At 54.9% G+C, this 25,158-nt stretch overlaps 1 protein-coding gene across 1 annotated transcript in view; it reads left to right on the top strand.

The window, feature by feature from the left end:
* Positions 1-4,096: 4,096 nt before the first annotated feature.
* MYO18B (myosin XVIIIB) overlaps positions 4,097-25,158 on the top strand; it is a gene marked incomplete at its 5' end in the record, with an annotated part of 150,699 nt that continues 129,637 nt past the window's right edge. The window contains 11 exons of the mRNA XM_084868469.1: positions 4,097-4,208; positions 5,092-5,276; positions 9,366-10,667; positions 11,159-11,225; positions 12,058-12,170; positions 13,466-13,642; positions 15,429-15,627; positions 16,788-16,930; positions 17,799-17,899; positions 18,851-18,914; positions 23,736-23,880. Of these exons, the coding sequence (XP_084724595.1) occupies positions 4,097-4,208; positions 5,092-5,276; positions 9,366-10,667; positions 11,159-11,225; positions 12,058-12,170; positions 13,466-13,642; positions 15,429-15,627; positions 16,788-16,930; positions 17,799-17,899; positions 18,851-18,914; positions 23,736-23,880 (2,608 nt within the window). The remainder of the gene's footprint in view (positions 4,209-5,091; positions 5,277-9,365; positions 10,668-11,158; positions 11,226-12,057; positions 12,171-13,465; positions 13,643-15,428; positions 15,628-16,787; positions 16,931-17,798; positions 17,900-18,850; positions 18,915-23,735; positions 23,881-25,158) is intronic.

Below are 25,158 nucleotides of genomic sequence, written 5' to 3'. Positions count from 1 at the left end.
TGCTGGCAGTTCAGATATGCCAAAGAGAAGCCGTAAAACGTTTCCTGTGAGCGGAAAGGAATGTGTGTAGGGGGAAAATAGTATATACAGTGTAGGGCTTGGTATTATCCACGGTTTCAGGCTTCTACTAGGGGGTCTGGGAATGTATCCCCCACAGATAAGGGGGGGACCACTGTACTGGGAGCACCCCGGACTTGCTGTTGGCATTGTAGCTGGTTCATTGGACAGAGGCATAGCTAACCACCTGGATTTGCAATGGGTGTCTGCAGTAGAGGGTGGTTTTGTGGGACTGGGCCCTTTGCCCGTGGAATCTGACGCTATCTCCGTGAGATAATGTCAGAATTGAGTTGGGTTCCCCGGCACCTAAAGGACTGGGCCTCGGCCTGAGTCTGTAGGGGACAGCCTAAGACAGGACAGTGTGATAAAGCTGGGGGAACAGACACACAGCCAAACTGGGGGAAAGACAGAATTCTAAATGAAAGTTGAAATGAGCGAGGACCCAGGAGTGACCCAAGGCAGTGGTGGGCAAACTCATCAGTCCACAGAGCCAAATATCAACAGTACAACGATTGAAATTTCTTTGGAGAGTCAACATTTTTTAAACATAAACTTCTTCTAACGCCACTTCTTCAACACAGACTCGCCCAGGCCGTGGTATTTTGTGGAAGAGCCACACTCAAGGGGCCAAAGAGCAGCAGGTGGCTCGAGAGCCGCAGTTTGCCGACCACGGACCTAAGACGTGTGGTCTTAGGTCACAGCAAAGTGGGTGATTGGATGGAGAAGGCAGGAGGCTATGAGAGAGTCCTGTGAGGGTGGCTGGGGCTGGAACTCGGGAGGTCAGTGTCTCTAAAGTGGAGGAGCAAGGGGGAGAAGTGTTAGGGCAGGTGGTCACGAGGGCCCTGGAGGCCACTAAGAGACTTGACAATCTTGACGTCTATGAGACAAGAGACATCACAGGCTGCTGTGTCAGAACCGCACATTGTGGGGGGTCAGAGGAAGCCTTGAGGGCCTCATGGGGCCGCTTAGATCTAGCCCGTGTGCACGGAAAACTGCTCCAAACCATCGCTGGCTTTGGGACTGCCTTTCCTTTCACCAGCTCCTCTCACCCTGTAGGGGAGACTTGAGACTTTCTACCGCGAATTCTGAGCATCTGGGGCCTCCTCACGGGCTTAAAACGGCTGCGGAGGGGACAGGTGTGAGGTTCAGGCCTGGAAGGGAATGGGGTGATAAGAACACTTGCTTAAATTAAGGCTGGAGAGCAGGATTGGCTCCTGGCCCCGGGTCAGTGGGGCTGGCCTGGAGCCTCTGAGAGGCAGGAGTGGGGGAGTGAAGGACCCTCCCTGAGCTCCCTCTCATTGTCATCCATGTCGTCTGGGCGGGACCAGCAGCCCCTGAGAACAGCCCAGACTGATAGCCAGGATTCTCCCTGTTGCCTTGAAGCACAGGGCGATTCTTGGGAAGCAGCCACTGAGCGGGCCTGGCTGGGCTAGATGGGAAGGGGGCGGGCGGAGGCCAGGGCAGCCTCCTTGTACCAGGCCTATTCATAACCTGGGCTCTGCTCCCCAGGCATGTAGCGCAGTGGATTCTGGCTGTGTGTCACTCAGGGGCTTCCCCCGTGTCTCCAAGGGGATGAGTGGGGAGGGGCTGAAAGTTCCTGCACCCTCTCCCAGGAGATCTGGCCTTCTGCGGATCTGGCTCCTCTGCCTTTGCTAGATGGACAGTCCACTCTGCGGGGGCTTTTCCTTAAGCCAGAGCCTTGGCTGTTTGCACTTGGAAATGTTCCCAGGGTCCCCGCATGGGCACGTGACTTCCTCAGAGCGGAAATGTCCCTTCTTGGGTCTTTGTGGCTTGGGATTCCCTGCACGCCAGGCCCGGTCCGAGTGCCAGGGCCTCAGCCAGTGGCGTCCTGGTAAATTTATTTTTAAAAAATCATCCAATTGTATACTAACAATGAGCGAATTGTATGGCTGGCATAGAAATCATACCTCAATATAACTGTTTAAAAATGTTTCCTAAATACCCTTTTCAACCAATTTATAAGATTCCTTCAAGTTAGATGCACTTTAATTTATTTGATATTCTCTAGTTATTGGACACTTGATTGTCTTTTTTTTTTTCTTTTTCTTTCTTTGCTTTTTGCACTATAATCAACATAGTGATGAAATTTCCTGGTTTTGGATTCCTTCCTCCAACCTGTTTTCAGAAGAGGCCTTTTTATGCTCCAAAGTTATGAACATTTGATCAGACTCTCGATATGATGCTAAATAAGCTAAATTGTCTCCCCAACCTGCTGGGCCAACTAATTGCCTTGGTTTCCTGCCCTTTCCTAATTTGCATGGCCACACACGTCACAAAAGGAAAAAGCACTGTTTTATGGCTTTGGAAGTCAGGATGGTGGCTGCCCTGGGGAGAGTGGTAATTAGAGGGGGGGATGAGGGAGGATCAAGGGGGCTGATCATGGTCTTTTTATTTCTTGAATTGATACATGATTTACATACAGTTGAATATTCCATCCTAATTGTACAGGTAGATGAATATTTACATATGATATACTTCTGTAGCCATCACCCAGATCAATCTGTAGGACATTTCCATCACCCCATCATTCCCTTGTGCCCCCTCCCAGCCCAAAGTTAATAGCCCTTCTGACCTCCATCACCATAGATTAGATTTGCCTGTTCTTGAACTTCTTCAATAAAATAATGACTTAAATTTTATTTTATTAAAATTTATTTTTTAACAATTTAAAATAATGATTAATCCTATTTTAAATGTTATTTAACTTTTGTTTTTAATATTTTGATTGAAATTAAATTTAATTTATAGTTCAAAATAAAATGTTTTTATTTTAAAAATCCAAAATAATATTTGATCAGGGTGTTGGTTATAGAGGTAAGTTCTTTATGTGAGAGCTGCTGAGCTATATACTTATGATTATGTACTTTTCTGATTGTGTGCTGTATTTTAATGAAAGGCTACCGTGTGGAGTCAAGAGAAAAAGGATGTCAGGGCACGTCCACATAGCCAGCAGCCTCCATCTGACCATACCCTTCCCAGGGGTACATGACTGGGCTGTGCCTGGCTCTGGGGACTTGATTCTTGGCATCAGTTGGAGTGGGACAGTGCCTGTGAGCTAACCTGTCTCTCTCTTCTCTCCCCCACTGTGTCTCCTTGTCTCAGTCTTGTGTCCATCCACCTCGTGTGCCGTGTTCCGTGTCTGTAGCCTCATTCTGTGCTGGCTGACAGAGTTGAATCTCATCTCAGCTCATCTCAGCTCAGCTCAGCTCATCTCATCAGTTGGTCCTGGCACTGCCTCAGCATGGCCATCTCATCTCGCCTCGCCCTGTGGGAACAGAAGGAAAGTAACGCTCAGGGGCTCGGGCTGCAGCGGTAGGACCTGCCAACACACAGCATGGGTGGCCCAGGCTGCCCCCCGCCCACCTCGGACAGGGGGTCTGACATCCATTGCCTCCCTGTCGCATGCCCAGCCCCACCGTCCATCTTCTCCCCGGCAGCTTGGTTAGCCTGGGGCGGTCCAACCCAGCTGGTCTTTAGTGACCATGCCCTTGACTCCACCCATGACTGCCTCGTCTTTCCTGTTCCTCAGTTGGCGGTGAGGGAGCGAGGGTAGACCAGCTGTCCCATTTCCATCCTCATGGCAGTTTTGATGAGCACACGGGTTGGCGTGGGAGGAAGAGTCTGGGCAGTGGGGAAGGGGCAGAGCTGTTGGCTGCCAGGCGTATGCCAGGGGACAGGTGTCTGTGGTCCCTGCCTCTTGTCACCATGGGAAACTGGAAAGGGGCCCTTCTCCCCAGTTACTCCTCTTTCCTCTTTTGCCTCTTTCTTTGATGCCTGTTATGTCCTCCGCCCCTCATCCCACCCTCACACTTGGGACTTGATGAATCGGAGGCTGAATGGTGGGGTGGGTGAGAGCTCCTTTTCTGGTGCCTCCTGGCTGCTGCCTCCACCACTGGGATCCATCCTGACAGAAGCAGAGTTTGCACCAGCTGAATTGCCTTAGGAATCACTCACGTGGGTCTCAGGCAGGGAGCAGGAGAGAGAGAGAGGCGTGGTGTGAACGTGAGCCCGACCTCACATGGCCCTGCAGCTCTCTCGCCGGGCAGAGATCTGCAGCGACCTGCCTTGCCCCGTGGCCTCTGCGCTGTGTCCTGGCCTTATCTCTGGAGGGCCTGTCTGTCATTCTGGCTGTGAGTCCTTGCCAGCCACACACAGAGGGCCTTGATAAGCAGCTTATTTTAACCCAGTGTGCAGCTCTTCCATAGAAAGCACTGACTTCTGAAATCCACAGTGCTTATCACCGTGAGAATCTGGAGTCTCACTAGGGCAGACTAGGGAGATTTTTTTTTTTTTTCCTCATGAGCTGTCATGGTATTACCCGTTAAAGACACAACTCAGGGGGCCATAGCCAGTCCCAGGCATGCCTCAGCCCCCAAGGTCGCTGTGGCCAAGGAAGCCGTCCTAGCTGCATCCCAACTCCAGTCAGCACTGGCCTGGGCCATGTCCAGCCTGCCAGCTTTATGGCCCAGTGCTGGGGGGCCCTGGCTGCCTGGGGCCTTATTTAAGGACCAGTAAGAAGCCATAGCACGGGTCAGCGGAGTGGGCTGTAGTCATGGGGGTGGACCCTTCTGTAAATCACGGCTGCAGGCCCTTCTCAACTTTGACTTGTTCCTGGCACACAGGAAGTGGTTATGTGATTAATTAATTGATTGATCTATTAAGTACAAACTAGAAGGTTCCCTGTGATCCAGCCCCTTCTGGAAACCGGAAAAGCTTTTGGCCAGGACCTTTTAGACATGGGTCTGCCCCACGCCCAGGAAGGGGGCCAGCGGCCTTGACAATCCAGATTCATATTATGACGACCCTGGGTCCAGGCTGGAGTAACCTCTGCTGCACATGCATTCCATTTTAATGGGGGAGGAGGGACACTCCCAGAACCCCACTGAGCCTCACCTGCTTTGCCGTGGCTTCTCCTACATGGGCTTGGCCACGTATTGTCCTCCTCTGCCCCCTCCCAGGCTCCTTTGCAAAGTATGGAGAGGGCAGCTTGCCCCCGTTCGTTCCCTCACTGAGCTCTCCCCCTTCTTCTGCAAAAACAGATTCGGGAAGAGGAGAAGAGTCCTCCGCCATCCTCCCCTCCTCCCCTCTTCTCCGTCATCCCCGGCGGCTTCATCAAGCAGCTGGTTCGGGAGACTGAGAAAGAGTCCAAGGAAGCGAGGCGGAAGAAGCAGGCGGTGCTCGGCTCTCCAGAGCGCGAGGTAGGCGGCCCTGCAGGAGGGGAGCCAGGGGTCTGTCACCCCCCTTCCCGTCCTGGGCACCTCCTGAGTCACTTACCGTCTTGCCTTGGCTCTTACTGTCCCCACTCATTCCTGTGTTTAGCTTGGCCTGTTGAACTCCTCTGCATCCTTCAAAACCCGGCGTAGAGAGTACATCTCTGAAAAAGCTCTCCCATTGCCTGCCTTCCTCCGATTCCCACGGCACCCTCCGTGCCTGTCTCAGTTGTGGTCGGCATAGCAACCACTTGACCGTGTGACTGATTTGACTAGAAATTCCTTAAGGGAGCGAATCTCTTGTAGTATCTTGAGCAGCTCTCGTGGTATCTGGCCCATCGCGCGTGCTCAGCGCATGTTTGTTTCATGAATGAATGATCATTAGTTGATGAAGACTGTGGGCATCATGTTGCCTTACGTTTGCAGAAAGAGAAACCTGGACATTGGCTAAGGATGTATGGTTAGCTCAGTTTAATTTAGGCAGGAAAGATACTCATTCGCTGCTCACGGATTACAGCTGTATTGATGGTTAACATTCTGAAACCCTTCCATATCATGTATGTCCTCCTCGGCCCTCTCCCAGGCTTCTTTTCAACCAGGGCCCCGAGTCCCCCAAGTACTTATCCAGGTCCCTTTCCTTAGTTCCTTGGAACGGCCACAGTCCAGTAAATGAAGGGTTAATGTTTGGCACAGGTAGGGACTTCAGCACCTGTTCCAGCCGGCTTCCCATCTGATTGATTGATTGATGTCTATTAAAAATTCGTAATTATTCTGAATAGCACAGCTGGATGGAAGCAGTAGCTGGCCAAGATGCACTCCCGCTTTAGGGACTTGCAAATTGATTCCTGGGGTGGCCACTGCTGTCTCCCTCCTTTTCCCCAGCTCCTTGGCCAGGGGACCTGGACAGGATAATGGGGCCAGACAGCAGGGAGGTAGGCTTAGAGCACAGGGTACCTAGAGGAATGTTCTTTTTTTTTCAGCTTGCGCTATTGAACTCCTATGCATCCTTCAAAACCCAGCTCAAGTAGAGTAGCTCTGGAAATAGTCCATCTGTAGTTAGGCAAAAAGGGCATCTCCTCATAGACTCCAGTGGCTCCCTTGGAGTGAGGTGGATGCTGCAATATTTAGGCTGAGAAATCTAGTAGCCTCAGAACCGAGTGTTGGCTTGAGCCCCGGGGCCATCCTGGTTCTGCCTCCCACTCCCCTTCAGCTGTTGTTTGCTCGGCCGGCCCCCACGTGACCGCACCTGTCCAATGGCAATGACTCGGCTGCATCAGAGAAGTCCTCCCCGGCAGCTGAACAGCGGCAGCTGCTGAAACACTCCTGCCAAGTCTTTGTTGGGGAGGATGACAGGGAGGACAGCCTCTGTCCCCCCGCCCCCCTCACCCCTGCCTGACCCAGGCATGAGTGGGAGCTAAAGCCGACCCCCATAGGCTGTTGGTAGGCCCTGATGAAATGTTACTGTGTGCCATCTATGACTAGACAGTGTTCGCTGTGCTGCTCCTGGGCTTATTTGAAACCCTGTGTGGCACTGGGGATAGATGGGATGATACCCACTTATCAGAGGTGGAGACTGAGGCTCAGAGAGGTCAAGAGATTTTCTCAAGGTCATGAGGTTAGATAGAGGCAGAGTCAGGGTGTGAGTCTGTGTGTTCTCTGCTCTCGTGATCTGCCTCGGGGAGGGCCAGCGGGTGGAGTGAGGTGTCTGCTGGGGGTCCCAGAGGCCTGGGAGGAACGGGCTCCAGGAGGCTGCAGGCCTTGCTGGCGTCACGGCGCACAAGGAAAGGAGCAGAGCTGAGCAGAGGCTGGGGACACTCTGTCACCGCTGGGCCTGGATGGAGACTCAGAGCCAAGATGCAGGATGGCTGGGCTCAGACCACAACAGGTGGCCGGGCTGTGGGCCAAGATGCCCCAGGGCCTGGAGTGGGGCAGCCTCAGGACAGGCTGCTGCAAGGAAGCAGGTTGTGGCTGTTCCTGCCAATTCCCTTTTCTCGTCCCAATCGGTAAATCACTCTGGACTCTTCTATCCCAGCTCAGCCGTGTCATTTGGCCCTCATATAATCCTTGCAGGGAGCGATTAGAACCCATCACCATTCTGTAGGGCTGGAAAACAAGGCTCAGAGAGGGGACTTGGTTTTCCTAGGGCTAGCGAGGGACACAAGAGTCCAGAACAACACTGAGGTAGAGAGAGACCCTTATCAAATATCAGGAGAACTGGGTTCCAGTTCTGGCCTCGCCACTCCGAGTGGTCCAGGCCACATCCCTGTCCCTTCTTGGCCTCAGTTTGCTCCTCTGTAAAACGGATGTGTGTGTGAGTTTAAGAAAGCTGCAGAGGGCTAGGGCTTTGGTGTTTATGAAAGAAGAGTAACCAGTCTGATCTTTCGTCCTCTGCCCCATGAACTCTCATCCTGTAGGGTGGGGTGGCAGTGGGAGGATGGGATTGGTGATCCTGGCCCCTCCCGTGCTAGTCTCCCCTGTGGTGGTTTGGTTAAAAATAAGGCCCTGACTCACTTTTCAAACTGGTGTAGACAGTGGTGATATTTGCCAAGTGCAGCCAGTCCCCTTTCCAAGGCGGTTCCCTTCTGGTTTCAGAAGGTCAGGCTGAGCCACTAGGGTGGGGGTTCTTAGTCCTGGTGGCACATTGGAACCACCTGGGGGGGGGGGGGGTGTGCACAACCCGGATCAAACCCATCAGACTCTCTGGGAGTGGGGCCAAAGCATCAGTATTTACAAAACATCCCAGAAGATTCCAGTGAGCCCCGAGTAAGGCCATTCATATGCAGAAGTTGTAGGCCCCGGCTTTAGACTCAGAGTGGCCGGCACGGCTTTATAGTTTGCTCTGTCTTTTGGGCCACCTAGCGTCTTCGTGTTTGCTTCCTTGTCGGTAGCATGTGGAGATGTTCAGAAGCTCCTTCGCTGTGTTCTTAGGAGGGTTGAGAAGGAGATTGCATAAGAGTGGTACAGGGCTCATTCTAAGGAATCTAGATAGGACAGCCATCATTATCAACTAGAAGCCCAGGGCACAAAATGTGTGCACTTGGGCGGGGATGGAGGGGAGGGCCTCAGCCGGATTGCAAGAGGGGGCAGGCCAGGCTGAGGGGCCCCACTGGTGCACGATGGAGGCAAGGGAAGGATGCGGAAGGTTAGCCAGCCAGGAAGGGACCACAGGAGGGCTCCAGGGCATGTCCAGCCCATCTCAGTCCCAATCAGCTGGACCCCAGCAGCAAGCTAATATACCAGTCAGAGCGTCTGCCCCCTGATGGTCAGTGCAGTCATAGCCAGCGGTTGAGCGGCCTAGCATATCCTTAGCATATTACACTTCCAATTGGTTGAATGGATTACCAAACACAGCATATTAGGATTTTACTGTGTAGGATATTATTGTCATTTCTACAAAGATGCAGGTAGAGACTGTGTTCTGGAGGCAACCACCATCTGAAACAGGAGAGACACGCAGTCGGAGCGGGAATGGGGTGCACAGCATGGTCGCTGCTGCAGGTGGTGAGCTCGCACGGGGCTCTGGCACCTCATGGATGTGTGAGACCTTTTCTGATTGAGGTCTCCAGGGGAAGGGTTGCAGAGGCAGTGGCATTTGAGCTGGGTATAGAAATATGAGAAGCACACGGGAGCGTGAGGAGGGGAAAGGGCATTCCAGGCAGCAAGCTCAACATGAGCAAAAGCAGGGGGGCAGGGAAGGGTCTGGTGTGGCCGAAGCATGGGGACAAACAGGGACAAAAGAACCAGGACGGAGGCTCAGAGAAGGGAAGTGATTTACCTGAGGCCACACAGCTGGTCAGTTAGGAGTTGGATTTGGAGTTGAGTCTGTTGCGTTCCAAAGCCCACTCTCCTTTCACTCTGTCACTTGGCCTCCGGATGCTGGGCCAGTGTCCAGGGTTCGGGGGTTTGGCTCATTGCCCAGCACAGTGCCCATCAGACGTCACAGGTGCTTGAGGGCCTTTGGATGAATGAGCGGCTGGGCGAACGAATCAGTGAATGAATGAGTGAGGGAGTGAATGAGCGAAGGACAAAGCTGTCAGGTAAGTAAGCAGCCAAGGATGCTTGTGGTCTCTCTCCTAGACTCCAGAAATTCCCACCAGCCAACCCAGCGGCAAGCCCAGCAGCGGCACCAAGTCTGAAAGCCAGAAGGTTCCCCAGGACAGCCAGGCAGGCTCTCGCCCGCACGCAGCCGTTCCGGGCCAGCAGAGCCAGGGGGCGGGCCCCGAGGAGCCCGTGCAGAGGACCCCCGCCAACGGCGAGAAGGCCCAGGAACCGGACCCCAGCGGGGCTCCAGCCAAAAAGCCTCTGCCCTTGAAGAGGGGCGTGCGGAGGGGCGACGTGCTGCTGATGGTGGCCAAGCTGGACCCGGACGCGGCCAAGCTGGAGCAGAGGACCCAGCCCCGGGACGCCCCCGCCTGCAAGCCTCCATCCCCAGCCACAGACCCCGGAGGGGGGAAGGAGGGCAAGGCCCCCCCAACTCCTCCTGGGCCCCGGGCCAGCACTGAGGGCGCAGCAGCCCCGAAGGCTGAGAAGACTCAGACCGGGGGCCCTGGGGACCCAGGAACTGTGCCCGTGACCAAAGGCGAGAAAGATCAAGGCACAGAGGGGAAAGGGGGTGAGGCCCCCCAGACCAAAGGGCCGAAAGGGGGTGAGCCCCAGGGCAAAGAGGGGCCAGGGGAGGGGGGGCGACCAGGGACAGCGGAGGAGCGGGGAGCGGACTCCACCGACAAGATGGCAAAGGGGAGTCTCTCCAAGGGCGCAGGGGGCGAAGGGAAGTCGGCGGGGGCTCGGACCCAGGCGAAGAAATGGGGAGGTTCCCTGGGCAGGAGGAGCAGGTGGGATGGTCCCCAGGGGAAGGACAAAGGAGGCGCCCTCCTGGGTAAGGCGGAGAAGGCAGGCGAATCGCAGGTGAAGGCAGCGGAGCCTCCCGGAGGGATGGAGGAGGCACGCGGGCCTCACAGTGAGTCCGGGGAGGCAGGGGAGGCCAGGGCTAAGACACAGAAGGGCCGTGGAGCCCCCAAGGAGGTGGGTGCAGCCGGGAAGGAGAGCCACAAAGTGCAGCGGAAGGTGGAGGAGCCTCCCAGAGGGATGGAGGAGGCTCGTGGGCCTCACAGTGAGGCTGGGACTAAGACGCAGGGCCCTGAGGTCCCCAAGGAGGTGGGTGCAGCCGGGAAGGAGAGCCGGCCAAACAGCGGAGGGCAGGGAGCCGAGGGGCCCTGCAGAAGTGTGAATGCCAGGGCCGGGGCCCTGGAGCCGGAGCTGGAAGCACCCAGACCACCTGCACTGGAGAGCCACGCAGAGAGGCCTCCGAGGCAGGAGAACCAAGAGGGACCAGCCCTGCAGGAGGGGAGTGAAGGAAGCCAGAGTGGAGACTTGGACCAGGTGAGGGGCTGCAGCCCGGAGCAAGCGGGGAGCAGGAGGCGGGCCTTCCAGAGAAGGAGGGATGGGAAAGACTTGCCCCCGGAGGTGAAGAGGGTGGGGCAGGAGATGGACAGGGAATTGGAGAGGGGTGGGCAGCTCAGAGGAAGGGACCAGCACTCCCTCCTTGATGAGGAAGAGTCTTAAGGTGCCCACTGCTCCTGTCCCACAGGTGAGGGAGGGCCCACGAATGTGAGATGCCCCCTCGTGGCAGTTCCCGAACAGGCTGTGTAATAGCTGGTTGCTGGAAATGCAGAGCCCTAGGCCCCTCTGGAGCTTTCATTCCAAAGGCCAGGGGCGGAGCTAAGGCATCTGCATGGAAATCAGCGCCCCTCCCACCCCTTAGGTTCTGACTGAGGCGTCCCAGGAGCTCTCATGGGAGGGGTTCGCCCCTCACGTGGGGGCGGGGAGAGGCAGTGCCATCCTGGTTTAATTGTTGTGACCTTTGCTCTCAGGCCCCGGAGGACAGGTGGTACGAGGCAGAGAAAGTCTGGCTGGTTCAGAAGGATGGATTTACTCTCGGTAATTAGGGGTCTTAGCACATTTGCTCTTGGTACTTAGGGGGTGAGGGGTGGTGGTGGCGGTGATCTACGTCTGCTCCTCTTGCGCCCCCTGCTGCTGGCAGCCATGTTTGCAGGTCCTGAGCATGGTCTGGGGAGAGAGGGGAGCAGTAAGGAGCCCCTGAGACCTGGAAGGGGATATGCCGCTCATTGGGGAGGGAATAGTTAAGTGTCATTTTACTTGTGGCAGCTGGTCTATTGCGTACTGTTTTCAAAGACACTGGAGCCTTGCTAATTAGTTATTTAATCCATTAACGTCACCCACAAGCCTGGTTTGGCTCCTGCAGGGTTCCTCAAGGAATCTGGAGCCGAGTGCAGGTGGGCAAACAGCTCTCATCCCGCAAGCCCACGTTTGTCCAATAGTTGTGACCATACGGTACCGAGAAGCGATTCTGAGTCTCAGTCAGATGCTGCTGGGACTGGCGATTGATTAGTAATGTCTGTCTTGGGTCCTGGAAGGGGAGTGGCAGCCCCTATGCCATTATCTGCCATCCCAGGTCTCGGTAAGCGATGGGCTGTGCACCCCGCCAGCTGGGTTCCTACTCTGTGCCCGGCCCGGTGCCCGCTGGTAACAGCCCTCAGTGAGTCGGACCCAGCCTCTATCCCTAGAGGGCTTAGGCTCGCAATTCAGGACCCTCTGTGTGAACTGGCCCCAAGGGGAGAGGAGGCTGTCCCTTTCTGACCTGTGCCAGGCCCCCTCTGCAGCTCCCTGGCCTGGCTCAGCAGCTCAGAGCCCCTCTCTTCTCTTCTCCCCGCCCCTCCCCTCCCTTCTCTCCCCTCGGCTGGTCCACCAGCAACGGTGCTCAAGCCGGATGAGGGAACAGCCGACCTGCCGGCGGGGAGGGTGCGACTGTGCATCGACGCCGACAAAACCATCACCGAGGTGGACGAGGATCGGGTTCATCGGGTGAGTCCCCGCCTCTTCCCCCCTGCCTGCTCCTCACTGTCCCGCCTCACCTCACTGGAGATTTCCGTGTACCTGACTGCAGATACTTACTTTGGCTTGATGCCCTGGAGGGATTGTAGGGAAGACAGCCATTGAACTTGTTGCTCAGCTGGAGATATATTGTTAGGGGGTCATTGCTCTGTCCCACCATGTCACCTTTTATGAAGACACAGTAAGAGACATGTTCATTAGATCTTAGGACTGAGAGTTCTGCTTGACCCAAGAATGCAATTGCTTTTCTTTTTATGGACATCACAAATCATGCTACAAAACATGTTTCCCTTTTCACCTTGGCTGCCAGGGGACTCAGAGCCCAGTGTGCTGCCTGCCACTAACCATAGCATGACAAGGACACATATTTTGGGTATTAATTGTTCTTTTGGTTTTTGCTTTTTTAGTTGTTTTGCATAATTTTTTTTCAGTGTGCTATCAATCCATTTGAGGGGAAATCAGAGAATAATGATAGAAAAACAGGTCCTGAGCCTTTTCCACCATTCAAAGCCTACGAATTAAAGAAGAGTTCCCTCCAGGAGCCCCATGTGGGCCTTGATCATCTTCACTCCTCTGCCCACCCCTGACCCTCCAGTCCCAATAGTGTCGGGAGTTTGCAGAAGAAAGATTGACCCATCAGGGAGCTCAGGGTTGGCCCAAACCCCAGAGCCTTAGGCCCAGAAAACTCCTCGGAGCTGGAAAGAACGGGAGGAAGCCTTTTAGGACGGATGCCCCAGGAGAAGCTGCAGGCATCCTTGGCTTCTAGAAGGGCCGGGGAATGTCTCCAAGGGGCCAGTGCACGAGGGACTGTCAGAGAAACGGGCGCTGTGGCCATTGGCCTGCGTCCTGAGAGTCACAGCACACGCAGCATCCTCGGGAGACTCGGGACCCGAGAGCTCAGGGGACACCGCCTGACCCCGGACACCACCGCTTTTTACGGTGTCTGAGATGCAGAGACACCCAGAGTCTTGCGTCTCTGTTCTGAGCACCTCCCCTCACGGTACCGGAAGGAGGGACGGGTGTGAACAGAGGTGGGGGGGGGGGGGCTCTCAGGCCTCACCAAGGGCGAAGGAGAAGGGAGCCCCTGTTTCACTTGTGGGGTTTGCGACTCTCTCCAGGGTCCTTGCGTTCTGTCCTGTCTTTAGCCCACGGTCCTCCTGGGACAGGGCCAGCAGGGCTGTGTGTGAGGGTGGTGGCAGAGGTGGTGGTGGTGGTGGTGATGTGGGGACCCAGGAAGGCACAGGACTCTCTGTGATGGTTCACAGGCCAACCCCCCTGAGCTGGACCAAGCTGAGGACCTGGCCTCCCTGGTCAGCGTCAACGAGTCTAGTGTCCTGAACACGCTCCTGCACCGCTACCGGGCGCAGCTGCCGCACACCTCCTCCGGGCCCGACCTGATCGTCCTCCAGCCCCGGGGAGCGTCGGCGCCCTCTGCAGGCAAGGTGAGGGGGACCAGGGCGAGGGGGGCAGGGGACAGGCACAGGAGGGGTGGGGTGGGTTTCCCTGTGCATCGTAGGGGAGAACAGAGCAGCCAAAGTCCCCTGTAGACCTGGCTGTGAGCAGCATCTTGCCAGACATGAGACACGGGGCATCGTGGGCATTGTGGCTCATTAAGGACCTCAGATCCCCCCTCCTTAGAGGGGAAAGATGAGAAACAACAATAGGAGGGTTAAATATAATAATAATAATAATAATAATAATAATAATAATAATAATGAGAGAAAATATTGAACGCATGTCAACTCTGCACCAGGCTCTTCGTCAAGCTCTCAGCACCACCTTGTGGAAGGGCCTCGCCACCACTGGGTAATGGGAGCCGGATCCCTCTCATTCATTCAGCCAGAGGTTATTGATTTAGATAGGACTGAGTCTCCCACTGTGTGCCAGGCACAGGGGAGGGAGCAGGGAAGGAGCCGGTCTCGTAAGCCTGCCCCGTGGAGGTAGGCTGTGCAGTCTCCCCTCCCTTGCTGTGGGGGCCATGCTTCTGTTACTGCAGCCCAAGGCCCCCGAGTCTCCTGAGAAGCTGAGTGGCTCCTCTGGCTCCTTAGGAGCCCCTGGGAGGGACTTTTATCCACACCCTAAACTTTGAAAGCAAGCAGATTCTCACCGGTTTTCCGGGATGGCAGCATTCACATGGAACCTGGGCGAAAGGGCCCAAACGTGTAGGCTTTGGGCAGTCCTGTAAGAAAGGACTTAAGTCTTGAGATCTTCCGATGCTCTGAGTCTCTTAATCCCCCTACACCCTTAACTCGGTGCCCCGCCCTTCCCTCCAGTCATCAGCCAAACCCAAGCCCACCGCCTCCTTCCGTTCTTTGTCTGAGTCACGTCTGGTTCCTCCAATGGCCACCAGGTGGCAGCACAGACCTGCGGTGAGGCTGGGACTGGGCCGCCTTGAAGAATGCCTGGGTGAGGTGTGGGGCTGAGAGCTGGGTGTGACCATGTCAGGGGTAGATGGGCCTGCCTCTGTGTGCAGGGCCTCAGCACCAGTTGAGTGCATGTGCCTGTGAGCACACCTGTGTGCAAGCGTGCAAGAGTACATAAGCACCATGCAAGGACATATGTGCATGCATGCAGCTGTGTGTGTATACAGGAGCCGGGACCTGCAGAATTCTCCCTTCCATGGTCTGGTCAGTGGGCAGGAGGGAGCTGATGGGTGAGAGAGCCTGTCCCTTGAGCTTCAGTGTTTCCTGAGGAGGGGGGTTTGGTTGCCTTGTGACCTAAGGCTGTGCCCAGGACCCCAACGTGTCCCTCCTTTGCCAGCTGGGGGTCCTGCTGAGCCCAGGATAGGGATTCATCACCACTCCTAGGGTTTGGGGGCACAAAGGCCAACGGGGGACTGGAGGCACCTTCAGCCCCAGGCTGGAGGGCCATGCCAGGGGGAGGGCCACCACACTGCGACTGGTGTCCCTGGTCCCCAACGCACTGGACATGCAGATGGGGCCTTGTTGGGGCCACTGGTTGCCCACTTAGCATCCCCTGCTCCCAGTGTCCTCCTCGGCCGGGTCCATCCACTGCTCCCTTTGGTGCCCTTCCCTGACCTCCATCTGCGATGCCTCTTTCCTTTCCCTGAAGGCTACGCAAAGCTGCCTTTTGCCACGGCCACCATCGAGCCTCGTGCCGCCAGTCCCGTGGGGCTGGACCTGAGGCGGGGGGGGGGGGGGGGTGGGCAGTGTTTTGGAGAGCTGCCAGCGGGGGCGGGAAGGCTGATGCCGGCATCTTCCTGCACAGGTGCCCAAGGGCCGCCCGGACGGCCTGCCCGCCCACATAGTCTCCCTGGCCCAGCGGGCATACTGGGCGCTGCTGAGCCAGCGGCGGGACCAGAGCATCGTGGCCCTGGGCCGGAGCGGCGCCGGGAAGACCACCTGCTGCGAGCAGGTCCTGGAGCACCTGGCGGGCATGGTGGGCAGTGCGGACGGCAGTGTCTCAGGTACAGCGGGCTCCGGGGGCCATGGCGCAGGATTGTGGGGAGGGAGGGAGGGCTGGAGGGGGTGCTGGGCTGCTCCCCCTTATATCCACTCTCCTCGCATTCACTCCGTGTAGGGGCACACCCTGTGCTTGTTACTGGGCAGGGCCGCCCCGGTCCATGGCACCCCGCTGTGAGAATTAGAAAAGGTACCCCTTTCTGCAGAGGGGCCCTGTGCTGCTTCTATGGGCTGAACTTGAACGCTCTGTGCAGAGCGCAGGCCGAGCTGGTTAGGGGAGGTGTCGGGAACAGGAGGAGAGGGACAGGAGCTTCCAGGGGGAGATGGTGTCCGAGCGAGGCCCATTAGTAATAGCAATAATAATTGCAACATTAATAATGGTCCCAGTCAGCACTGGCTGAGGACTTACGTGGCAGGCCTCATACCCGTTTCCAAAGATGTAAGCTTATTTGTTATTAAGAACAGCGCTATAAGGTAGATATTTACTTAAGTCTTAGGGAGGACGATGTTAAGACTCAGAGAAATTAACCAGCTCTCCTAAAGCCACACAGCTGATGCGTCCTCGAGCTGGATTCAGACCAGGCAGCCCGGCTCAGGAGCTGTAATCCCTGGGCCAGTGCTCTCAGTGGGGTTTTGTTTTTCATTTCTGCTCCCTTGAGGAGGCTTTTCTCAAACACTTAATCCCCTAATCATCTCCCCACTATGAAATTTCAATGCCGTCGATAGAACACGATCTGTTTCTATATGTATATCTGTGCTCTCTACATAAGGAAGCAAAATACCCCCACCCCCAAATTCAGTTTCTGCCCTCTCAGGGGCAATATTCTCCCTGCTGGGAATACACGGCCTCGGCAGTATTGCTTTTCTAGTTGTAAGAAATATAATACTAGCCGAAACCGGTTTGGCTCAGTGGATAGAGCATCAGCCTGTGGACTGAAGGATCCCGGGTTCGATTCCGGTCAAGGGCATGTACCTTGGTTGTGGGCATATCCCCGGTGGGGGTTGTGCACGGGGCAGCTGGTCTATGGCTCTCTCTCATCGATGTTTCTAGCTCTCTATCCCTCTCTCTTCCTCTCTGTAAAAAAAAAAAAAAAAAAAAAATCAATAAAATATATTAAAAAAAGAAAGAAATATAATACTAACTCCACCCCCACGACCCTCCCAGTGGAGAAGATTCGAGCCACCTTCACCCTCCTCCGGGCCTTTGGCTCCGTGTCCACCGGCCACAGCCGCAGCGCCACCCGGTTCACCATGGTGATGTCCCTGGACTTCAATGCCACAGGCCGCGTCACAGCCGCCCAGCTCCAGGTGAGGCTGTGGGCGGGAGGAGGAGGGGAGTCCTTGGGGCCTCAGGATCCCCGTTCCCACGCCTCCCGGGACCCTGGGATGTGTCTACACATGGGGTCCCAGTTCCCCCAGCCTTTGCCAGCTCCGTCCCACCTCACCCAGCGGCCCAGAGAGTCCCCTCCTGGAGCAAGCTGGCCCGTGAGCCCCTCAGACTATCACAAGGGTGAAATATTGATGAATAAATACATCATCCAGCCGTTTCATTATCTGGGTCTTAGGAGCATAAGCTGCAATGAAACAGACAAACACGTGCCCGCCTGCTCCCATCTCCCAGGTCGCCCGCATCCCTCCCCTGCTCCCTCGAACATTCTGTTTGAACAGAAAATAGGATTAACTTATTAAGAGGCGTTGTTTGTATGTGGAGCTGGGATAATACACAGGCTCCGGGGAGACTCAGCGATGCCCACCCTGAGCCTGCGATCCTGCCATTCATGGCCCTGTGGGCCACGTTACTAACGGTCTCTGTGCAGTAAGGATGTGGTGGAGGGTGGGTAGCTCTTTTTTTTAAAAAAATATATATTTTATTGATTTCTTACAGAGAGGAAAGGAGGGGGATAGAAAGTTAGAAACATCCAGGTCATCCTTCTTCCTTTTCGATACTTTCCTTGGAACCAGTCGGTGGCATGAGTCCCTAGGTGGACCCCAAGGTAGGGAGATGAGGGACCAGTGAGTTCTGAGGCGAAGGTGTCCAGCGGAGTCTGGACCCGAGATGTTGCCTGGCAGGTGGGCCAAGGCGGGGCTCCCTCCCGGGGCCTCAGGGTAGCTGGGCACCAGGCAGGGGGCCGATGCGGCCCAAGTGCTGACCAGGGGCCGTCCTCTGCTCTTGCAGACGATGCTTTTGGAGAAGAGCCGAGTGGCACGGCAGCCGGAAGGCGAAGGCACCTTCGCGGTGTTCTCCCAGATGCTCGCGGGACTGGACCTGGACCTCAGGTGAGCGACGGGGCCCGGCAGGGACCGCTGAGGGCATCTGCTCCCCGGGGCCCAGCCTTAGCTCTGCCCGGAGCTGAGGGGAGTGGGCCCAGGGGTTAGGAACCTGGCCTCTGGTTCCGGCTGCTGGCACTGCTCCCGGGCTGTGTGACCTCCGTTAGGGTCATCCACTCTGAACCCTGATTTTTTTCCCCTCTGTAAGATGGAGACAAAACCATGGCTAAGCTCACAGGGTTAGGTGAGATAATCCACACGTAGCTCTTTTTTTTTTAAAAAAATATATATTTTATTGATTTCTTACAGAGAGGAAAGGAGGGGGATAGAAAGTTAGAAACATCGATGAGAGAGAATCATCGATCAGCTGCCTCCTGCACACCCCCTACTGGGGATGTGCCTGCAACCCAGGTACATGCCCTTGCCCGGAATCGAACCTGGGACCTTTCAGTTCGCAGGCTGACGCTCTACCACATGTGTCAAACACAAGGCCCGCGGGCCAAATCCAGCCTGCCAGGCCTTGCAATGTGGCCCGCACCGCGCTGTCATCACTGCACTCCGCTGTCAGTTTATGACATTGTCAGTTTATGACTGTTCAGTAAACCATTCGGCCCGCGATTTAGGCTGGATTTTAGATTTTGGCCCCTTTCTGATTGAGTTCGACACCCCTACTCTATCCACTGAGCCAAACTCCTTAGAGGAGTGCTGCCTGGTTCCTGCTCCCTCAGTTTCTCCCCTTCTTCTATTCTGGCTCCTCACTGGGGTGTGCTGGTCTCTCGTCCTCACCAGAATGCCCATGAGATCTTTGAATCCGGGGTCCTGCCTTATTCCTTCCTGCCTCCCCAGTATGAACACAGGGCCTGACACTGGGTAGATGCTCAATTATGTATCACGCTGAACTTCCCAATAATAGAATACGGATCGGGTCAGGTGCACTTCCGGTCCCTTCTCTGCTTCTAGGACGGAGCTGAACCTGCACCAGATGGCAGACAGCAGCTCCTTCGGCATGGGCACTTGGTCTAAGGTAAGGACGAGGCCTATCTGGGGTGCGTGTCGGGGTCCGTGACCCCGTGGCTGGGATGGGAGGGTGATGGTGAGACCTCCTAGGCGACTCGCATCCTTTGCCGCTGGGGTTTGTAGTTGGCAAGGGCTGGTCAGATGGGGAAGGAAATGAGACATACCAGAAATAACCAGGAACTGGCTTAGCTAAAGGTGAGCGTGTGGGCTCTGGCGACAGGCTATCTGGTTCAAACCCCAGCTCTGACACTTACTAGACACGTGACCTCACCATGGAAGCTAGCCTCTCTGAACGTCTGTATCCTCTTTGGTAAAACAGTGACAGTAGTTGTAGCTGGCACGTGGGTTCATTGTGAGGACCAAATGGAATGACAGGGCATGGCCTGCATCAGTCCCTCAGTCAGGTATTCTTAGTAAATATTATTGGAGAGTCATGTGGGAAGGTGCAGTCAGAGGTGGCTTCCCGGCAGCTGTGGCCTCTGCGTAGGACACTGAGCGATGATATTCAGCTGTTTAAGAAAACCAATCTTGTCCCCTTGTTTGTTTGTTCTTTTATTCGTTTGTTTATATGTTAACACATGTTTTCGGAGTTACCCCCTTCCTGCCCCCACCTCTCGCATGTATAGCAGACCTGTGGGAAGTGCCGGGATGAGGGTCCTTATGTGTGGATGTGTGCTCTAGCAGGAGAGACAGACAGGGGGATTAATGCAGTCACGTGGCCTGAGGATACACCTAAGGTCGCACTACTGTGGAGACCGGAGGGTAGATGTGAGTCGCCACCCGTGCTCACTGCCAGCGCCACCTCCTGGTCCCTGCAGGGCACCCTCGCTGCCTGCCACATGTCAGCTTTTAAATTGAACTTGCTTGAGATCTGCGAGGGCACCAGGACACATTTGAAATCACAAAGCTTTCCTATTATTTTCTTCTTCTCTATAATTTATTTTTCTGCAACATGGCCTGATTTTTTTAAAAAGTGTCCAGCTGCAGTGGTCATCATCATAATAATAATCCTTGCCTCCCAGCAGTTTGCTTCTGGCTGTCACATTCCAGGCTTAGGACCGGGCTGCCTTTATTGGTTAGGACCCAGGTTTCAGCAGCAGAGGCGTGGTCTCCAGACAGAAGGGGGAGGGACCATGCACTTGTGCCAGGAGCTCTGCCCAGAGCTTTCTCTTCCTTAATCCTCCTCACGGTCCTGGGAGAACTATGACCACATTTGTTTTTCAGGAGGAGCAACCAGGCTCAGAGAAGGTGAAGTTCTGCCCAGGGACACACAGCTTTTAAGTGGCAAAGGCAGGACTGGAATCCGAGTTGGCCTGACTCTCAATGTGACTCCCTTCCTCCCACTCTGTTATCTCAGTCCCGTGTCATGGCTGAAGACCTTGTGCTCTGAAATCAGACTCTCTGTGCGCTCTTGGGTCACTGACCTTCCCTTAGCCTCCGTTTTCCCAGCTGTGGAATGGGTAGAGCAATACCCAGTTCCTGGGTCTGCTCCTCGGATTGGGGGCTCCGTAGAATATTTGGCATTTAGGGACTCTGCCCCTCCTGCAGCAGGTGGCCTTGGACAAGCTCTTTACCTTCTCTGAGCCTTAGCTTCTTCCTCTGTCAATGGGAGAGACTCACACGTGCATAGTAGGGTCAAAGCACCTAGCACCGCAAGGTAGGTGCTCAACTAACATGTTTCTCTCTCCCTCCTTAAACGGATTCCCCAGTGTCCAGAGAGGATGTGAATTGGTCAGTTTAAAAAATATATATTTTCATTGATTTCATAGACAGGAAGGAAGTTGGAGAGGAGAGAGAGAGAGAGAGAGAGAGAGAGAGAGAGAGAAGCAAAATGATGAGAGAGAATCAGTGGACTGGTCAGTTTTGAGCACAGGACAGAGTCACTTGGAATGGGGAGCTCCTGGCTCTGAGTGACACCATCCTCTCTCCCTCTCCATGGTCTCCATGGGGTCCACCCACTTCTTCAGGCACCGACGTTCCTTTCGCCATGGGAGCTAATCAGGCTCAGCATTTCACCCCCATAGTGCCCGTCCTGGCCTCTCTGAGATGTTAGAATCCCCCAAGTGCGTTAGTCGCAGTCCAGTTTAATGTGGCCAGAACATTTGGGATTCCATTCCCTCCAACCCCCTGCTAAATTACCTGCAGTCTTTGGTTGACCTTGAGTCTTCGATTGCATCAGATAAACCCTGGGCATGTTGTGTGTTGAATATTTTTCATTAAAAAAAATTTTTTTTTTTAGTTGAGTAAAACATAGTCAAATGTATCAAGTGCACTTATTTTAAGAGTGCAATTCGATGATGATTATATCCTTAAACACACCTACAAGATCAAGATCTAGAATATTCCTCATCCTGACGAGAGCTCCTTCAGCCCCCTCCCCATCAGGGGTCTATTTCCCACCCCAGAACCACCATCCTGACTTCTCTAACCGTAGGTCACTTTTGCCCACAAAGACGGAATCACGCAGCGTGTTGGTCTTTTGTACCCAAGAGTCCTGACTCACGCTGGGTCTCTGGGATTCATATATGTGGTTGCATGTATCAGCGGCTCGTTCTTTTTCATTGCTGCGTAGCACTCCACACCCGTACCACCCTGTCTCTGTCGTTCTCCTGTGGGTAGGCATTTGGGCTCTGAGTTGACTTGTTCCACTGACTTGACTGATTTCTGTTTTCATGAGTTCAGTGCGAGGACTGGCTTTCTCGGGGCACAATGCAGAGATGTTTGGCTCTCTAGAAGTTTAAGGGATGGCAAACATCTTCCTGATCCTCGTCGTTTTTGTTCTTCCACGTCTTCGGTCACATCCGAGACGTGGGGCGGGGAGGGAGCGGAAAACAAGCAAATTAGCTTTATTGGCAGTTTCCTCGTTCTTCTCTTCACACGAGCTAAGTGGCAGAGGATGGAGGCTGGCTGTAATTTAAAGTCAAGTGCTCAGGGCTGACAGTGGGAGCCGTAATAGATGCGTTCCCACTGTTCTTTGGTGCCCTTTCACGGCTACTTTGAAATCTCATAAATAACCATGTTGGTTAGATGCCTTCCTTGCCTCTGTTTGCTCCGGTGGAGCGGCTGCGGTTGCTAGGTTGAGCTCCTGGTTGCTAGGGATTTTGTGGTCCTGTGGTGGCCCAGAAATATGATGGATCAGTGGAACATGCTTTTGCTATTAATCGAAATGTTTCCGCAGAGAATATTTCAATGTCCCTGCATGCTTCCACGCGGTCCCAATTGGTCAGTGAGCCTTCCAGGATTCTTTCTGAGTTAGAAGCGGCTCCAATGGGTGGGACAGGGCTTCTGGATGGGGAAATCAGAAAAACCCGACTCTAGTCCTGTGCATCTGGTACTCATTTGCTGTGTGACCTTGGGCAGGCGTCGCCTCTTCTCTGGGCACTGGACTCCACCCCATTCAAGGACCTGCCAGCTCGAACAGCCTACAGGGTATCCCCTAAGCTCTGTCCAGGTGCAGATGAGCTCCTCATTACGGGCTGGCGGGTTTTTGACAAAAAAAATTCTCCTCCCCGGCTCACTTCCTCTCCACCTCGCAGGCTTCTGGGCTGAGTCTCCTTGGCCAGATGGTGTGCGAGCAGGAGTTTCAGACTAATTTTAATATTCAATCAAACGTAATTGGGATCATAAATCTAAAAAAGAAAAATAACGCTCTGCAACCCATTAGCATCGGATCATGTCATTTTCTCATTCCTCCCGCTTAAATCTCCCGCGGTGTCCCGTCGCTCACCCCGGGGATGGCACACGGTTCCCTTTTGGTAGATCAGTCGGCGGCGGCTGCAAGGGGTGACGTTCTGAAAAGAAGCTGGACTCCCCGGCTTGCTGTGGGATCTTGATCGATTAGTGATGTCTGCCACAGGGCCAGGCATCTAGTTGGGGGCGGGGTGTGTGTGTGTATTTGCCAGTCAAGGCTGGCGTGTAAATCTCATGCCCTTTGATATCGTGTTAGAGGCCTTCCCATGCTCAACTCCTCCCCTCTCTGTCAGCCCAGCCTCCAAAAGTGCCCGCTCTGTGTCCACGTTCAGGGACCCCCTGTTGTCTGCAGAGATCTCCTTTGTTCATGTTGCTCTTTGTGCGCATCAGAACCTTTATTACACGAAGTGGGTCAACTCTGCCTGTTTGTCTTTCGAACTCCAATCACAGTTTGATCTCATCTTCTTTTTTATTCTTTTTTAAAATATATTTTATTGATTTTTTTTTACAGAGAGGAAGGGAGAGGGATAGACAGAAACATCGATGAGAGAAAAACATCGACCAGCTGCCTCCTGCACGCCCCCTACTGGGGATGTGCCTGCAATCAAGGTACATGCCCTTGACCGGAATCGAACCCGGGACCCTTCAGTCCGCAGGCCGACACTTTATCCACTGAGCCAAACCGGTCTGGGCATGATCTCATCTTCTGTGACATTCTCTTTGCCCCTTCCTCCCCCGCTCCCCCCCCCAATGGGGTTCATTAATGCGCTCCTGCCTCTGATGTCCCGTAGCTCCCCACGTATCCCCCTATCCCACCACTTAGCCTGTGTCACACTTAGTTACTTTCACTTCTACCATGAGAGGCCCTCAAAGTCAAGTTCTGGGTCTCTCTCATCTTTGCCTTCCCGGAGGCTGGCACAGAGCAGAGTCCCGCTAGGTCTGCCGAGTGGACACACGAATGAATGAGAATCGCATCGCCTTCCCAAGTCGGCTGGCGATGACCGCCAACCTTCCTCGGCTTCATCGTGGCCAGAAAGTGACCACCCGCTTCCCCCCCCTGAGGCCGAGCGTGGCGTCGCACTGTGAGTTTTCTCCACCGCGGTGACCTCTCTTTCCTCCTCTCTCCCTGTGCCCGCAGCCCGAGGACAAGCAGAGGGCGGCGGCCGCCTTCGCCCAGCTCCGGGCCGCCATGGCGACGCTGGGCATCTCGGAGAGCGAGCAGCGGGCCATCTGGCGAGTGTTGGCAGCCATCTACCACCTGGGCGCGGCGGGGGCCTGCAAAGGTACGCCTTCCTGCCCAGCCCCTTGGGGCTGCCGGCCGCCTCCCCATGACACGGGGCGGGAGCAGTCTGCCATCCCCGCGTGCCAGGGGCTGCTCCGTGGGGGGCTGTGGGGCAAGGCCCCGCGAGAAGGAAGGGGCTGGATTTCTCCGGCAAAACCTTCCAGACAGCGCCGTCCAGCGGGGCCTTCTGCGGTGTTGGAGGCGCTCTCTGTCCGCGCCGTCCAGCCCGGGAGCCGCTGCCTGCGTGTGGCTGCCGAGCGCCCGAAACGCAGCTGGTGCGACTGAGGAAGGGACTTGGGAGTGCCGAGTGCCCTTCCGTTTCAATCAGCATAAATTTAAATGAGAATCACCTGGTGGAGCGATTGTATACTTAAGTATACGATTTTACCTATCTGTCCCCCAAAATTCCAGTTTAGCACTTCTTATAGTTGGGATCCAGGAATCTGTAGTTTAACAACTCCACCAGGTGATTCTCAGCATGAGAGCAGTTTGGGAAACGCTGCTCTAGAGCAGGGGTCTTCAAATTACGGCCCGCGGGCCACATGCGGCCCGCAGAGGAGTCTCATCCGGCCCGCCAGGTTTTTTGGGCAGTGAGCGCAGCCGAGGTGTTACAGTAGGAATTAGTAGTTCATATAGTCCGGCCCTCCAGCTCTCTGAGGGACCGTGATCTGGCCCCCACTTTAAAAAGTTTGAGGACCCCTGCTCTAGAGCATGGGGGAGAAGGCTGGGTCCACACAGTGAAGGTGGTGTGTTCTGTCTAGACATCTGGGAGTGCGCCCCACTGCCCAGGTGACAGGTGACCCCGTTACTGCGTTGGCTCCCGCCAGCCCTCCTCGGCAGGCTGAGGCAGAGAGCGAAGCTTGCGGGCAGATGGCACCTGCCTTTCACTTTCACTAAAACTTCTGTGGTCGCCCTTGAGCTCCCTCTGCTTTCCTCCAATGGGACTAGAGGCCAAGGCACCCCCACCCCCACCCCCACCTATTGACCTGTCACCAGAGAAGTTTGGTGCCTCAGTTTCTCCTCCTGGGCAGGTGGGACGTCCCTCTGCTGTGGGCTCAGGGACCTGACTTACACCTGTCACCGCCAGTTACGATAAAAGAGGAAGTCATATTTATAAATATTTTATTAATACATGATTATGGCAATAATTCCTCCAGCCCCCCCCCCCGCCCCCCCCCCCCCCCCAGCGTATAAATTACTTTAAGAGAAGCTGCCGTCAGTCTGCCTGGGAGGCCTGCTTGATGATTTACTTACTATATATTCTGCTTTGGAAGATTTC

The sequence above is a fragment of the Pipistrellus hanaki genome (assembly GCF_964339955.1).
Source record: "Pipistrellus hanaki genome assembly, chromosome: 19".
In the NCBI taxonomy this organism is placed as follows: domain Eukaryota; kingdom Metazoa; phylum Chordata; class Mammalia; order Chiroptera; family Vespertilionidae; genus Pipistrellus; species Pipistrellus hanaki.
Note: the sequence above shows the minus strand (reverse complement) of the source record. Positions and strands in the feature narration are given on the sequence as shown.